This window comes from Thunnus maccoyii, chromosome 14 (genome assembly GCF_910596095.1).
Source record: "Thunnus maccoyii chromosome 14, fThuMac1.1, whole genome shotgun sequence".
Taxonomy (NCBI): Eukaryota; Metazoa; Chordata; class Actinopteri; order Scombriformes; family Scombridae; genus Thunnus; species Thunnus maccoyii.
Genome location: NC_056546.1, coordinates 6,749,108 through 6,767,485, shown reverse-complemented (window position 1 = coordinate 6,767,485; position 18,378 = coordinate 6,749,108). Strand labels below are relative to the sequence as shown.

At 37.6% G+C, this 18,378-nt stretch overlaps 1 protein-coding gene across 1 annotated transcript in view; it reads right to left on the bottom strand.

Moving 5' to 3' along the window:
- Positions 1-7,870: 7,870 nt before the first annotated feature.
- cdh5 (cadherin 5) overlaps positions 7,871-18,378 on the bottom strand; it is a 36,694-nt gene continuing 26,186 nt past the window's right edge. Inside the window, exons 14-15 of the mRNA XM_042433325.1 lie at positions 16,316-16,448; positions 7,871-14,424 (exon numbers count right to left, since the gene is read on the bottom strand). Of these exons, the coding sequence (XP_042289259.1) occupies positions 14,046-14,424; positions 16,316-16,448 (512 nt within the window). The 3' untranslated portion in view covers positions 7,871-14,045. The remainder of the gene's footprint in view (positions 14,425-16,315; positions 16,449-18,378) is intronic.

Here is an 18,378-nt window from a genome sequence, read left to right as displayed (position 1 = left end):
GTAAACATGGTGTAACCTCACAGAGTATAGTCGTAGTCGTCGCTATTTCAGAGTGTTTTCAGTTTGTGAAAGTTAATTGTATCACTATGGTCATCTAAAAAAGTCTTGTTCAGCGTTTGGTTGTACTAAAAGACCCTCTAATGAGTCAGATGTTCAGTTTTCCGGTAAGTAAGTTACATTTTGTTTTAATGGTTTTAAGCCCGTTTTTCGCTAGCACAATTAACCATAGACTTTAAATGCACCGTGCTAACCAAGCTAGCAGCTAGCGTCAGGGTCAGCTCCACCCTCTCGTCCAAATATAGTCACTTCTCATCACTTCTGGCTTCAGAAACCAAAGATGGAGAAGGTCAAAATGCCAAACTCGAGACTTCAAAGCGCGAGTCCACAAAACTAGTTCTCTTCATACATCAATAGAGTCCATAAACCAGAGGTGACGTCACGGTGGCTACGTCCATCATTTTTATACAGTCTATGATTTTACTGCAATTAATAGTTGTATTCTTCTGCTTGACATGCCATGTAAAATAAACTCAGATGGGCTGAGTGCTCCTTCCACCACCGCCGCCGATGTAAAGCAACCGGTGTCAAAATGTCTCACTGAAGAACTGCTTCCACTGCAACAGTATAGTTTGATTAAAAAATACAAATTGAAAATAGCGTCCTGCTGTTTACATGTTTGGCTGGACATCAGAGGGCTTTTAGTGTGGCTGTCTTGGCAGGACACATTAGATTATTTATTATTAAATTATATTATTATTAAAATGAACCATTTTAAAATGTTAACCTCTCAACACAGTCCCACCAGTGTGACACTTCAGCCTCTCTAACTTTATTTCAGGATAACTTACGCTCATTCTGACTTTTTGGTTGTAAAATTTAAAGAGATGCCTTTTAAATGAGACCAGGTTTATGAACAGCAACCTTTTTATTGTGGGCACATTACAGCCTGGTAAGATTAAAGTGCCTTTGTCATCACAAAGTCAGCCAAATACAAATGATACAGGGTGTACTTTGTGTTTTAAACCACAGTGTGGCGACAGAGCACTGCTAGTTTTCTAGCCAGTTGCCAGATGTCTTCTTTCAGGATGTCCTGCTTTCTCCCTTTGTTGGTTAATGAAGTATCTATTATTTCATTTCTCATGTACATAAAGAGTATCAGATAAGGTAATTAACATCTGAAGCCACCAAGTAAAACACAGTCAAATAGCTTTTAAGCAAAATGCTCACTTTTTGCCTTTTTCTCACCTTTTTGTGTAGTTAAAATAATCTTTTAAATGGTTTATTTGTATCTGTGATTTTCATAAGATTCACAGGTCGTCAAGTATAAAGATCAATTTTAAATCATTCCATTATACAGTATGTACATGTTCATGTGAATCACTCAAATGTGCTAAAAGATATAAATCATACCACTATAGAATCTCATATGTATTCAAGTACGGCACTTTTTTTTTTTTGCATTGTTTTGACTTTAATCAACATCCATATGGATCCAGGCGACCTATTATAAATTATACAAGACTGTTAAACTGGATATGGGTAAAACTCTGTTCAATGCAAAAGGGGGCAAACAAAGAGGATGAGAGACTGGGGAAAGGGGATATCCTCCTCTTCACATTGTTGTGAAGCATTTACCATCGCAGACAGGATGTTAGTCAAACAGCAAGAATGGCAGTCATTGTTGAACGCACGCTTTGTGTATACATAATATTTTACATTACTTCAGCAGAAAATTCAGTCTTCAGTGTTGTAACACAAAACTGCAGCATCTCCCAGCTGATTAGTTAACAGAACACTCCTTCTAATGTCTTTTTCTTTCTTTTTTTTTTTTTTTTACCAAACAGGGAACCACAGCGTGTCGGTGAGATGTTGGACCTCGGTGATGCCTCCATCTGCAACAGCTCCTGCTTTTGTAGCAGCTGTTTTGAAGTCAGGTTTGTTTGTCAGTGTGTCAGTGGGATGTTTGATGCAGCTCTGCTTTTGTGATGGTTGACTGCAGTGCTTTTCAAACCAGGAATGAGGACCAGGCCTGTTTCCAGTTTGCATGGGAGGAGCAATGGTATATTTGAGTAATCCTGCTTTACCGTAAGTCCCACATGGGGAATTGAACCCCTAAATCTGGGAATACCATGTTCTACCTTCTTAGCTACATGCCACAGCTTTGTTTCTACCTCTGACAAAGACAACAACACACCTGCTTTACAGACCAACAGAGGACGTGAAACAAAAGACACCCAAACACGAAACCTGGCATACAGCATGAGGCCAGAACCTGTGTGTGCCACAGTGTTTAGTCTGTAGATGTTTGTGGAATATTCACACAGACAACCAAAAGAAAACAGTTTTTCTCCTCCTGCAATAACAATGGAAACAGAATTTCTATTTATGAGATATTATCAAAACATGTGAGCGAGGAGACAAGTTGGTAGGTTTTAGGAACAATGTAAGTTTGCTGCTGACAATGGATGACATTTCTTGTGTTTAATTGGGAAAAAAACTGTTTTATTCAACTTCAATTCGGTTTTAAAGCATTCATTCCATTTTAGGGTTCTTTTGTAAACCAATTGAAACATATTCTGACTTCTAGTCAAGGTTTCAATGTTTCCAAAGATGCCAAACACTGTACATCAGGTGTAATTATAGGTAAACATGCATCAAACTATGAAAGAGAAAACATCGGCTTTACTGTATTGGTGAAGCCATGAAACAGCAGTGTTTCATATTTCACTATATTTACACACAGCTTCACTGAAGCGTGAAACAAACCGTTACTGTATGATGTCATGTTGAGAATATGTGACATTGTTGTTGTATGAAAATAACTTTTCCCCCTCAAACTTCCCTTTAAATAGCTTTGAATGAGAACATTTTTCAACAAGCATCATAAACTCAAGATCACTTTTTCTTTTTCCAAATGCGTTTGGGATCATGCGACAGTTTGAAAGTTTTTACGTAAAGAACAATTTTTCAAGTCTGTCCAAAAGCAACAATCAGGAGCCCAAATAAACATCGACACCTGTTTTTTCTTGCTTTAATCATTCCTCCTGTTCATACAGGCCATTAAGAGATCCCTTGATAATGTACTTTCAAGCGATGAGGGACAAAATCCACAGTCCTCCTTCTGTGCAAAAATGTATTCCAAAGTTTATTTGAAGATAATATGAAGCCGTCCAAATTAGTCAAATCATGTAGATATCTTTCAAAGTTACTGTCCTTTCAGTGCCACATTCCCTCTTTTTGCTTGATCCTTCCACTGCAGCTGAACAGAAAAACAGTCTGTAAATATTTACTGAAAGGACTGTAACTGTGGAACATGTCCACTTAATCTACTAACTCTGACGGTTGAATCCTCATATTATCTTCAGATCAAATTTCAAATACATTTTTTCTCAAAACGAAGTGCATTTGGCGCATATCTTAAAATGGCCGATATGAACGGGAGGAATGATTACAGCAAGAAAAACCTACTTCAATGTTCATACTTGCTGCTGGCTGCTGTTTTAAGACAGACTTGAAAAACTGGGAACGTTTAAAATTACCCTACACTGAAAAGTGTCTTTTGCTTTTTGTCGCTTCACTCGAGCTTCACTGTGCAGAATGATGTATGTGCAGAGTTTTCACATTCATCTGCTGAGGGGGGAAAATTCATCTGCACTCATCTTAAATCTGAGAACGAGACATGGACGTGCATAATTTGTGACACAGCTAGTTGTGAGCCAGTTGAGGGCCAGTATGCAACCTAGACAAGTGTGATGTGGAAACTTCCAGCGCACAAACACTGAGAACTTTACAGTGAAGTCGGAGATATCTTGTGTCCAGCAATTAAACATATTTGCATATTCATAGATTCTGGAGTTTTCAATGAGGGAGAAGGAGTAGATGTCATTTCAGAGACTTTAATGAGGTAATTAAACCTTTTTTTATGGAAAAAACAAATTCTAAATTTATGTTAAAACATGTCTGAGGGGGATCTTTAAATTTTGAAAGGTTGCGGTGTTTTGCTGCCCTCCAGGATTATTTTGGAACTACAGATGTTGAGTGAAATGTTTCAGAAGTGTATATCATACATTAACAGTACATTAAGTATTAATCTTTATACGTCATCACAGTATATAGGAATGTAAACTGATTATGTATAACCATGTATCTAAAATGTGTTTTTATTTGATAAAAGTGTTGGAAGGCACATATTGTATAGAGGAAACATTTGATGATGTTAAAATCAGGTTATGAGGATGGATGAAAATACCTCCTTAAAAAACCTACACATATCAAATGCCTTCACACAAAATCATGTGATATGCACATGTAAGTCTGTTGCTGCAGTGTGCACAGGTAGGCACGCCACTCTCTCACATTCATCCGTGCTGTTTTTTCACGCTGACAGAAACAAACATAACTGCTCGTGACAAGATGCAGAGTATTCTCTAACTGGATTACATGCCGTAGTCATGTAAACAGCTACCCATATCAACTCCTTGTGCATGTAAACACATACTGCAGCCCACTTCAAAATTCAGACTTTCTTTGATCAGGCTTCAAAGGATTATCCTCTCGCAGTCTCCATGTAATCGTATTCAAGGATAAAGCATGTCTTGGTTTAATAGTCTGGTTTTGTCGTTTGACCATAACGTAGTGTTTAGCATGTTGCCGCTGGCTGATCCCGTCCCATACAAGCCACAAGTAGACCAAAGTTGAGCTGAGGTTGAGGGAGGAGGGAAGATGAGATGATAGAAGTATGCCTCTCTCTTCTCTTGATCACCAGCCGTCTTTCCTTTCAGTCTCTCTCCTTCCTGCAGACATCCGTCACATCTTCTAGCTATCCTCCTCGCCTGAATAACTGATGACAGGGTGAATTTTGTGTCTGTGCAGCTCCCAGGACTCAGTGAAAGCTTTTTAAAAGCATCCCTGTTCCTTATTAGGTAGTATTAGAAAGTGTTATAGCGGAATATGAGAACATTTCCACATCACCAAGATCTGACTCTTCATCAGATCTGCCTTGACAGATCTGATGAAGAGAGTCAAAAATCTGCTAGAAATATATTATGTAAAGTTTTGGATGGATATGGATGTTAACTCTGTGTTTTAATGTTTTAATGAATGTCTAAAAGTATGAAGTGTGAAAAAAAAACTTAAGTTGACCAACTGGAAGAAGTGTTCACCAACACATTCTGTAAATCAGGGTGATTTACACTATATGTACTATACAAGAAGGCTGAATCCTCATCATTTATGCAACGAGAAACCTCCAAGGGATCAGAAATCTCAAAAGTACACAACAAAATGAATCTCACAGTTACAAACTACTGTCACAAAAATAGGGGATGTAATTTAAAACATGTTTTAAATGTTTAAAAATATTAATACAAAGTAAGAACAGCAACATCTTAATTAAATAACTGTAAAAAATGACTGTAAAAACTTCCTAATACTAAGATCTTCGTTCATTATCCTTGGATGTAAGTTTCTGAGATTGTAGATCCAGAAAGCCTCTTTTTGTTTCGTAATAAAGTTAATGTCAATCCCCTTTGGGTCCCATATTTATCTTATCAATACCAACAAAAGAAAAGTCCATCAGTCTCTTTTTTTCACCCTCTGATCACAAGTTTTTATTACAGGTGAAGCTGTTTATAGTCTTACCTGTGATTGGATGAATGAAGCTTTTTGTGTATCTAAATGCACAAAGTGTGCAGTAAAACTATCTGTCCATCGGTGGCTTTTCTCTCTCTTTGGGCCTCCATCAACCCTTAAAGGAATAATCTATTCAGAATCTATCTTTTGATTATCACACATCAGTGGTCGAAGAAGCAGTGAGATAGAAGATATTTCACTTAAAGGACCAGTGTGTAGGATTTAGTGCCATCTAGTGGTGACGTTTAAGATTGCAACCAACTGAACCCCCCCACCCCCAATCCCCACTCTCCCCCTTCAAGCATGTAGGAGAACCTACGGTGGCCACGAAACTTGCAAAAAACGTGAAAAGCCCTCTCTAGATCCAGTGTTCAGTTTGTCTGTTCTGGGCTTCTGTAGAAACATGGAAGAGAAACATGGCGGCCTCCGTGGAAGAGGACCTGCTCCCGAAACAGATATAAAGGGCTCATTCTAAGGTAACGAAAACACAACAATTCTTATTTTCAGGTGATTATACACTAATTAAAAAATATGAATACTAAATAAAACTTTTGAATATATGTTTAAGCTAAATTTCTCTCCCAGGTTGGATGAATTTGGTGTGATGGCCCTGCCTAATTTCTGCCTGGCTGAGTCATTAAAGCAACTGGCTGCACTTGAGAGACGGGAATGGCTTTGGGTATGTAAGACCTGCTTCCCACTGGTCTCCTTTCTCTCTTCCTGGGCAGCCTTCATATCCTCCATGTTCTCTCAACCGCTAGTTGACTTTAGGTTTTTGCTTAAAAGTCAACTCAGCTATGTGTAAACGAGCTTGCTGGTCAACAGAGAGAGAGCCGTACTGCAGAGAGCTTTGTCTCTGTCTTTGGCACGTTTACAAGCACTGCACTTTTAATTTGCCATCTGTAATGAACATGTGTTTGGCATAAATATAATTTATTTTTAATTCATAAATACATCTATTTTTTAAGATACTGGGGGATAGTTTTGTTCAAAGTCAAGGGGAGGGTCTTGCTTTTTTTATAAAATCAAATATTCAGCACCCCTCCCCATCCCTGTAATTTTTGTACTGAGCCTCAGGTAAACTTCCTGACACATATGTGTGCATATATGTAGCTCGACACTGGGGATGTAACATTAAACTGAAAGTAGCCTGAAGGTGTATAAACACCTGGTCCTATTTTTAAAACATGATTTGTCAGCCAGATCAAAATCTCCTCTTTTGAGGTTTAAAAAATCTCTCTCTCTCTCTCTTTCTCTTTCACTCTCTCTCTCTTCTTTTTTTGCCCCCCCCCCCCAACCCCCCTCCCGTACAGTCAATAATGTCTCGTGTGGACATGATCACATATGGAGATCTGACCCCTCAATCCAAAAGTCCTCACAATAATAAAACCACATGAACCTGTGGTGAATTTACACTCGGGGTAAAAAAAAAAAAACAGAGGATATCCTCGGACTCACATGTCAAAGATCAAGGTGAAGGAGATCAGAGCTTTCCTCACGCTGCCTCACTGTGTAACATTTTGACACGTTGGATTATTTTACAGCGAGGACCAGAGCTGATCTTCACCACATGGAATCTCATATACAGAAAACACTGACTTTATCAAAGCTGTGTGGAAATGTATACGTGTTGTGTTCATCAGTTTCATGTGTACACTCAAACTTTGTAGTTACTCGGTGAAAATCTGCTACAAATCATGCACCTGACCTGACCTCACTGTGGGGTTATATCAGCAAAAAACACCTTCTCCTTTTATGGGCCTGAGTGATGATTTTATCATGAGGATACATGATGTCATTGTTTCCAAACCAACCTTAAAACACTCCCTGAAAAGGCTTTATAATCATAACTCTGACATATGTTTTTTAAGTAAATATTTCTAGTTTTTAAACATGTTTCCATCTGCTTTACTTCCTTTTTCTATTTCTTTTTCTTCAATAGCTTGATGAGGAAAAAAGAGATCTGGTCTAATGGCCTTAAAGTATTTCAGTTTTTCAATACATACAAGCTCACTTTTTGGCAATATTTCACCATTTTCATCCATAAAAACACGTGAACATCAAGTTCAAAAGTATATAATGTGAACATAATGTTTTGATTTGTTATCTCTCATTTTTTTGACTAATCTAATCTTGGTAATCTTTTATTAGTTTAGCTTTCATTTCTAAGGCTGAGTGAGGCTGAGTGAGTGTTTTAAAAGCACAGGTACATAAAAACACCAATCACAAGACAAGAAAACATATTTGAGTGTTTATTTTTATTCTACACTTACAAAAATGTCAGGTAATAAAAAGTAGTTGCTATACACCATAAAAACAATATAGAAAACATTGTGTTCACCATCAAAAAATGAATTACAGTATTTTTTTTTTTTGAAAGTATAAAGGCACATTATGCTCCCTTGACAACCCTTACTGTATTTACACGAGAAAGAAATGTTTGTACTTGTTGGCTATTTTTTTTTATTGGTTTGAAACCCATTTGTGTGTATGTACATGGGTACAATCACAAGCACACAGACACACACAAGTGGACAAAACAGAAAATCACGTATTCACTCCGGCAGTCACTCATGCGTCAAACACCACTCTTTCATTTATAGAAAATGAGCCTATTGTTACTTTTTACAGCATTAAAAAGAGATTGTGTCAAGTTTAAAATCCTCTAAATACAGTAATGATGTGTAAAAAATAAAACAAGGTGAAGCCAGAGAAAAATCACAATTAGGCACATTTTTTTTTGCTATATACATTTCACTCAGTACACTCCCTTAATAACACATGGGATACACAAATGAAACTACAATTAAATCACTTAAAGGTCTGGTTTTTGAAAGTATTATATTGATATTCATGGGGCGTTTGTTTACTTGACATGAAGGTGAACAACTTTATTTAGTGCCTGGATCCCAACCTGAGAGATTCATTGTGACTGTTTGGATCCAAAGTGATTCACCATTTGATAGAGGAGACAAATGCCGTCATACAACCACTGGTAGCCAACAATTAAAAACAATACAAACAATTATTATTAAAGACAAATGTGGCACTTAAATATAGATATTAAAAACCAAAGCTGGCAACATAAATCAAAATGGCATCACCGTTATGGACTAGATTTTGGAGATGTCTGATGCTCCTACTGGAGCAACAGTTAAAAAAGAAACGAACAATGGTAGCATAAATCACCAGAGATTACCATGAAAATGCCCGTCAAATGTTCCAAAATCAACATGTTTTAGTTGTTGGGCTGTAAACTACGAACCTTTATTCCAATACAGTATGTTGAAATCAACTGAACACATGCTCCATATCTTTAAGTGTTCAATGACTGATGTATTCTTTTCATGACTTTTCATTTGAGGTGGGAATGTATATTACATATTGTATATGTATAGTGTTTTTATATGTTGTTTGCAGAACTCTGAAATGAGTGAGTGAAAACAGAGTTGGCTGAAATTGTCTCTCAAAATGTCTCAGACTTTCTCGTCCTAAGTGCACCCATCACTTATTATTGCTGTTAGGAAAGTAGATAACAGAGCGCCGCTGTCTGTTACAAGCTGCTGATTTCAACAAAAAAGATTTTGTTGTGCACATACTCAGTTTTTAAAAATAACTAAAATAATGGTAATAACAGACAAACAAATGCAAAAAAACCCCCAAAAACAACAACTTTATATTGTTCTGTCAACATAGAAAAGACTTTTAGGGACTTCAGACATGTCAGCAGTGGTATCAAGTGTTGTCACAAGACATTTAACATTTGTCCTTCTGAATAAAAAATGGCTTGCTTGTGACTAGAATGTAACCATCAGTGCAAATATCCAAAATGTAAAACAAATAACATAAGAGGCACGAACTGAGGCTAAAAGTCCCTCATATATTAGAATATTAATTTTCCTTTTCTTGACTTTTTGCCACCAAGGTGAGAAGTTGCCAATTATAAATTTTAAGTTTTAACTATTGTTATTCTACAAAGGTTTTGTCTCAGACATTTCTGAGAAAGAATTTATCATAGTTGCTTCATAAAGATGCCAGGGTAACAGGATGTTATCACCGCTTGCTTGTGCGCTGTGTCTCAGCGTTTCATCACACACGTCTTTGGTTTTGAAGTGGTTCTGCTCAGCTGGAAAACTTATCACTGCTCTTCATTGTTCTCTTCATCTTTGTCTCTTCTTAACCCCCCAACCTCATCCCATGTTTCTACTTGCCTCGCCCCCTTTTCCTCCCTCCAAGGTTGTTTCCCATGCCTCGCTAACGGGAAGTGAGCACAATGTGTCGGCTCAAGAGAGAGATAACACACACAGGAAGGGGCGGGCACAACCCCCAGATGGACAGGAAGTTGACTGCACTGTTTGCTTTAGCTGATTAGAGAAGGGAGGGAGAGACATGGTGAGGCAAACAAGGAAGAAGGAGAGAAAGACTGAGAGTGAGGTTAAGGAACAGGCTGCTCTAAGTATATATATGAACCCAACAGGAAAGCATTGAGAAGGCTTCCAGCTATTGTATCCACCGTTTATCAAATGGCATTCCAAGCAAGCCAGAGTTTTAAGGAAACAAGTTCACGTCCAAACAAAACAGAATAAACAGGAGAATAAATAAACTAAATTCTCCAAACTGGAGTGAAAGTACATTTAAAAGTAAAGGGACTGTCCCTCTGAAGACATGAGACTGTGTGTGTGCATGTTTTGTGAAAATATTGCTATATAAACTAGACTGCATTAATGGAGTGACTGTGGGGGCACTCTCTTAACTTCTTCCATTCATTCTCTATGGTAGTTCTTATCGCTACGGATGTAATCCCCCCTCCGACCACAATGTGGGTTGTAACGGCGGAGTAGCGCTGTTTGTGTGTCCGCTCGTTGACTCCACGGGAAGTGAAGATCGCAGAAGCAGTGATTCAAAGTTTATGACTAACTTTGCTGAAAACGTAAATTATGAGATAGTCATGTCTTTTTATGTATGTGGTGAATGAAACTCGCAAGATGAAATTTCAGCTGTCTGAGGCTCATCAGGAGCTATTTACGGCCAGACTATCCAACCTCACTTTGCCGCGTGTTATTTGCGTGCTATTTTATTTTTGAATCGGCCTTGTAGTGTTGTAGATTGCCTTGTCTCTTTTATGTTTATGTTATTCCTGTGTAATAAAGACATGGTACTGGTCGCTGTCTATTGGCAGTGGTGCTTAAACGTTCATCAAATGATACATATAGAGCACAGCGTGCTGTCCTCGCCGTGTGCTGTCCTTGGTGCTGAAACATTTGAACGCGACTGGAAACCTGTCTGACAACATAGCTTCACTGTATGTCTTCTTAGACATATGCTTGCTTGGCTCAATAACTGACAATCTGTGATTATGGAAAGAATAGGACAGGATATATCAGCTATTTTATAGTTGTGAATTTAAAAATGACTTTAGCAGAAAGGCCCTTTGAGAATACTCCACCTTCTCAGTGCTGAGACTCTAGCTCCGCCCCTGGGTGCCACTTTACAGTCAGGCAAACTGATTTAAGTTGTCACTGATCTTTTTACCTCTATGGCCATTTTAAAATTAATTTCTAACCGCAGAAGCCATCATTTCTCTAAGGCCTTCATTTATACAAAAAGTCAAAATGACTGTAGTTATAAAACCTAGTGAGCCATTGATAAATAGTTTTTGGCTGGATGCTCTACAGCATTTCCCCAGAAGACCAGGGGTCAAACAGTCCATGGGAGTGGTGGTTCTTGATTACTTAAAGGGCAAATAGAATATCTTAAATGTTAGCAGAGGATATTCTGTGCACTAAACATTGGGATTTTTCACTTTAAAGGGTGCTAACAATCTTGCAATTCATGAAATGTTGCTGCTGCTTTTTACTGATCTTTAAAGTATTGATTAATGACTTGCATAGAGGATAACTCACAAAAACTCTTGCAGTTATCAAAAAATAATGCACGATGAGGACGAGTATGGCTCCAAAGAGTGTTATTTTTGGATAATTGTATGCTTCAAAGTGGTTTATCCTGTTTATACCATGCATACTTACAGTATTGTTTATCAGTATTTTTGCACTATACGCTCTTTCAAGTGGAAACTAAATAAACAGTGCTATGATATGTAATTACAACTAAACCTTCCCATTAAAACCTCAACAACCAATCAGTCCAATTGACCTACGATAAATCATAAAGCCTTTGTAAGTTTGCCTTATTGTTAAATGGCACCAATTGCAGTTAAGAAATTTTTTCAAGATTCAGAGAATTCAAGTTGTGTTTACTGATGGTCAGTGCTATTTGTTTCTGAAAATCTGCAAAAAACATTCTAGGGATTGTCTAAATTTTAGATCAGAGATTTATGACCTCACAGTAGGCAAAAGGATGAGAGGTTAAAGTTATTCAAGCCACCTCAGAGCCATCGTAGCAGCACTCAGCTGCCCAACTAGCTGCTCTTGTTGCTCTTTGTTTCCTGAGTTGTCTGAATGACTTTTGTTCTAGTAGACCTCTGAGAATTTGACTTTCATCTCAACAATAAGTGTGATGATGGGTTCTGTCAAATAAAACATCGGAACACACTGTAATTCTGTCTGAGCAGCAGCGGTGCAATTTCCTGTCTGTCTGTCCATTGTCTTTTCTCTTCTTACAGCAGAAGATGACTGGGAAAACTGGCAAAATGACTCACTTAGAAAATGACTCCTCATTCATAGTGGTTGGTTTCAGGGAAACACAAAGACGGAAACGTTTTTTCACCTTTCAAGTTTCACCTGATTTCATGTTAAGACTTGCGGCCAGATAGAGTTGAGGAAAATGTTGCAAATCTAGCTATATACTTTAAATATAGCACAATTATTCAGCGCAGATTAAGGGAAAATGGCCACCTCATAAAATAACCTACTGGACATCACAAACTAATGAACAGTATAAGTTTTCCAGAGATGAACTTTCCTTAAAGACGTCCCTCTTTAGTATTTCAGATAAAGCAAACACAACTGGCATCAACGCTTTAAACCTCTTTGATTTAAAACTCATGTGGCTGCTCAAAGTTTTTGCCTCAAACAATAAACCAACATATTTACATCAGCTTCAGATCAAAAATAAAATCACCTCGTTCTTGCCATGCTTGTGGCTCCTTTGTCAGATATTTAAAAAAACAAAACAAAACATCAAAGTTGAAAGAGATTACACGCAGTCAATACCTAAGATAACCAAAGAGTATGAAAAAAATCTCAAATCAACGTGAGTTGCTTTGACTTCCATTTTGCATCCCCAGTAGGAATCAACTAAACAAATTTTAACTTCCATTTATGTTAAAATTCCAATTTTAGTCAATGCAAATGCATATGCAAATGAGCTCATATCCAGATGACAAGACTGAAATATGATACCCAGGATGTCTTTCAATATTAGTCAGGACTGTAATGTTCTTTTTGCGGTAAATGTAAACTTTATGTCCATATTTAGTTTATTTATATCTACCAAATATGCATGTCTCACAAGAGACATGCATACTTGGTAGATCTATATGTAGATGAATAGGTGCTTACACAGCACTAATTTTAAGAGAAAAAAAGAGAAAACCTTTACCTGTAATTCTTTGTGCAATTAAACACTCAAATGGGATGCAAAATGGCGCTGCATGTGAAAGCTGAGACATGAATCGAATGCAAAAGAACATAAAGAATTTGAACAACTGAGTAACATCGCTGGCCAGCAGGGACCTGATTAACTCATCAGTTATCCAAGATGAACTCTGATTGGCTTCGGCTTGTAGTGCAGGGAGCATCTTACTGGGATCTTATCAGCTAGAGAAAAAAGATTATGATGTCAAACATCACAACAACAATCAATCCCCTTGAACATTTATGAAGCAGTTAATCTGCACTTCCTCCTATGACATCATGTCCTGGTGTTTTAAAATATTTTCCCGACATCTCATTGGAGGAAGCAAAGGTTGCCTCGTCATCACAAAAAAAAAGAAAGAGAGAGAAAGAACTCCATAAACAAAAACTTCTTCCTTGATTCGACTTGATGGAGCTTCCTGGAGTTTGAAGAACATTTTATTTACTGACTATAAGTGAACAGACTGAGGATCCTTAACAAACTAATGGATTCAGGAATGACACTCGATAACAAAAAGTTAGTTGTTGTTACACTGGAACCAAGAGTGCCCTGATTCTGTTTTCAGATGCTAGAGAAGAGTTTGGAGACTTCATCCGCTAGATCGAAGCTCCTTATCCAGAGACAAAATGGACGGAATAAAAACGAGGTGTTGCTTCTTTGACAATGTGTATATTTCTGGCATGCTTTTGGCAATGTGTGAGTGCATTTTTATGGCTGTTTTTGACCACTGGTGCACTGTGTGTGTATGTGAATGTGTGTGTGTGTGTGTGTGTGTGTATGTTGGCATCATGTATGCTTATTAGCAGACACCATCTCCATTAGTATTGATGGTAGTGGTCAGGCCCATCCACCCCGTACAGCTCGGCCAGGGGCTTGAATCTCGGACCCCAGTCATTCAGGAAGTCGTAATCCAAGTTCGAGCCGGTGGAGGAACTTTCCAGAGAGCTGAGGCTGCCAGCTAAGGACTCTGGTCCCTCGTAGCCATAGATGTGCAGAGTGTCGTAGGGGAAGCCGTCTCTGTCGTGGTCCGCCTCGCCTTTCTTGACCTCGATCATAACAGCCATGTCACCCTTACATGCGGTGGGTTGATGGGGGGGTTTCTGGACCATGGCGTAGAGAGAGGGGTGAGGATGGCGGTCCGGGTGGCGGAGTAGAGAGCCATCGTGGCAAGCGGAAGTGAGGATGGAGACATCGTAACTAAAGAGAGAGGAATAGTGTCTGTTATTGAACTGAGAGCTGGTTAACTCCTCTAAGAATGGGGTCATGAGCTGAGCTGTGTCCAGGGTCATAACATTTTCTTCAGTTGTATCAGGAAGGTCCTGTCTGTTGTCAGAAACAAACTGAAATTTGTCCTAGATATGACAAAATAAGGACAATACAGCGCTATCACCGGGAATTAAAATATAACCTAATAAAATATACTAAAAAATCCTATTTCACAATTAGAAAGTAACATGTTATCCTTCTGTAACAGCTCCCTTTCATATGCTCGGTGTTCTCTGAGAACAGAAATGTTGCTAATCATTACAGTTTCTGTCACTTTTTTTTTTATCCATTCATGAATCTGAATCTGTCCTACCTTCTGCCATTTGAGGTTGCAGTATTTAGTCTGTAAGATTATGTATGGTTTTAATACTATTCAAATATAGATTAGATTAGATTCAGATTAGATGAAACTTTAATGACTCTTTTTGGGTGAACTGGGTCAGCAAATTTATAGGATACAGCAAAGAATATAAATATTGCAAATAGGGAGAGTTCATACAGTCTAATTTTTTCTATCAAGTATAAAGATTGTAAAATAATAAAACTAAACATTGATACAAAGAAAATTTAATAAGCAATGTATGAAAATAAACATATACAAAAACAAATATATATGTATTTAAAAATTAAAATGTGGCTGTGAAGATGCATTTAATATAAACAGAAATATTAATGTGAAGAAAGTTGACATTTAAAGCACAGATTCTTTTGTTTTCCTCCTTTGATTTAGTTTAATCACTGAAGTAAATTAGTGATGTTGTTTTGACTTTTTTTGCAAATTCATTCAGTTTCTAGTTTCATCATTAGACATTAATGAATTATTGTTGGTTGTTTAGTTTTAAAATAAAAACTTAGAGTCTACAGCTATGCTAATAGCTCTACGAGGCAGGGAGCTAAATGCTAACGTGCTAATTAGCAGTAAACACCGTGTACCACTGAGGCTAACGGGAATGTCATTCGTTTTTCAGGTATTTGTTCATAAATCAAAGCATTGGACTTGATGATGGTACTGAATGAAAAGTCAGAGATCACCAAAGTTACTACAAATCTTCCTGAAACCTGATTTCAGATGAAGTCAGATGAATGTCTGTACAAACATTACATGGCAATCCATCCAGTAGTTTTTCAGTCTGGACCACAGTGGTGGACCAAAAGAAGCCACATGGCTAAAAGGCTAAAAACTCTCATTACTTTGTGAGAAGTCACTGAAGAAACAGTAAATGTATCTCTGAAGACAAGGCTGCTGAACCCTGTCAGCTTATTTCAGTTATCATTCAAAGATACCCACCAGACATGTAAGATATATAAAAATCCTCTGGTTCAAGTAATATGTGTCTAATATTTTTTTTTCCTCAGAATAAAGTACAATTGCCTCATTAAAAACCTTAAAATTACTTCTACTCCTTCTCCCTCATTGAAAATGCCAAAATTGATGAATATGCAAATATTATTCATTTCATTTAAGTTTTCCTGGTGGACACAAGATGTCTCTGACTCCACTGAAAAGTCTATTAGTGTATCTGCACTGGAGGCTTCAAGCTTCCACACTTGTGTAAGTTGCATACTGGACCAGGAATAGCCTCCAAACAAGTAGTGATGTCACAAACTATGCTCATAGGCCCGCCCCTTAAACTCAGTTTTTCGATGAGCTCAGAAAAACTTAAAAAAAAAATCAGTAGATAAATGTGAAAACAGCCTTCAAACTCTTCACATTCATCAAGCTCAAACATCCAACTGAAGTAGCAAAACACATTTTTGAGTGGAAGGGGACTTTAGTATTCTGTATAAAGGTTCATAGAAGTGTATCTTTTCATCTACATACCCGTTAGTGTCCATCTCTCCTCCTCCCTCCTCGTCATATGTGACCAGCTGCTCGTGGATCTCCCCGCTGTTCTTCATACTGGCCAGAGAATCCTTCTGGTAGCGTTTCCTCATCACAAACAGGATCACTATGACTGAAAGGAACAGCAGAGTTGTTTTTTTTTTAATATATTCATTCTGTTAAATTCTTTCTGTGTGTATGAATCCTCTGTGTCAGCACATTTCTCAGCATCTATAACACAAGTTACATGCAGCCAATCAAAAGTACACTGCTGCAGATGAAAAATTCCCCAAACGTGCAGTTCTATCAGTGTGAGGTCTAGCCTTGCAAGATTAAAGCTGTCAAAAGTAAACCACTACCTGAGGAAGAAGTTGGTAAAGAAAATAAATTCATGTATTCAGGCAATATATAAAAGATGTAAAGTGTAAAAACCCCTCTGTAGCATGACTCATCTCTTAAGAAATTAGTAAGCATTGATTCACAGATGGATTGTCCTGCTCGACCGACGGTTCTATGAATTTAAAATCGCGAGAGAAAATGAGGCCAGGAAAACCAAAACAGAATAAGAATTGGGGCAAGAAACAAATGAGGAAAGTAGAGCACTAACAAGGGAATGAGCCTGGAAAACAGAGCAAAAATGAGGAGCGGATGGTTGAAGGTGTCTGCAACATTCGCTTCGAGCGTAAAAAAAAAACTCAAATGAATCTACTCAGCAAGAGACAGACAGACTCTGCAAAGACAGAGAAAGAGAGAGAGAAGAGTATAAGAAACAGGAAGAAAGACTGAGTAAATACAGGGGGGAGGTGGAAATGAAGATGAGAAAACAAGGTGACGGTGGATGAGAAAGAAAGGAAAGGGAAAGAAAGTTGGAGCTGGCGGAGGTTGAAGAAATAAACAATTGAGAAAGAGAGAAGAGGAAACAGAGGGAAGGAAGAGAGTAAAAACAAAGAATGGAAGGATAAGTGTCTTAAAAGATAAATTAATGAGATATCAAGACTGCGCTCTCAAGAAAAAAACAGCATCAGTTGTTTTTGTTCAAGTGACGAAGATGGATGGTTCACTTCCTGTTTCCTTCTTACAGTCAATGCTGGTTTCAAATCAAAACCATGATCTTTCCATCAGCCTAACCAAGATGTTAGTGGTGCCAGAAAATAATTTTAGTTTTGGAACAGCTATTTGTAAAACACTTGCAAATATCTGTACTTTACAAACTCCTCTTCATTATAGTGTAAATGTGTATATGTTCTTCTTTTAACAGTGTGTGCATACTGTATATCTTTTGCTACAATTATGTTTCTATTCTTTGTTTACCTGCATGGGCCACATGAAAGACTTATTTCCATCACCTTACAATGGATAATAAAGTTGTTCTGATTATTTGTTGTTTTGGAAGGAAACTATTTTGTTGTTTGATTTTGAGGACTAGTTGAATATGTCGCATGAAAGTGGGAACAAACTTTAAGATTATTGAAATCAACAAAGACTCAACATCCCACACTACACCAACAATCACAAGTGAGATTTTTTTTGTCTTTATATTCAGAAAGAGAATGTTTTGAACAACTGAGTATATAGAGAGGAAATACACTGGATGACAGCCAGTAGTGTTAAGTCGCCAGTAACCAACAAAATCTCATGAGAACACGAATTATCACATGTTCCTGTACCAAAAACAGAATTGGAAATTCATCAAAAACAGTTTGCCTTGCTGATTTCTGATCCAATTTGTACAGAAATGTGGTTGTAGAAATGTGGGCAACGAGGACTGTAAACTGTAAATGTGTCAAACAGTCTTGATTTAAGTCATAAAGCATGTTTAAAATCATTTTAATGAGTATGACAGGAAGCAACTCCATGATATTTTTCACAGTTTTCATCACCAGTGGTCCCACACTAGAACTGGTCTGATCCATCGTAATGCACAAGTCATAACTATAATTGTCCCAGCTATCGTAATGTGACCTACAGGAGATTTGACACTAAGAAAGGTATAAAACATACTTTAACAGGTTATATGAAGACAACAAACCTGGTTCAAACAAGAATTTTTGCTAAGTTGCTAA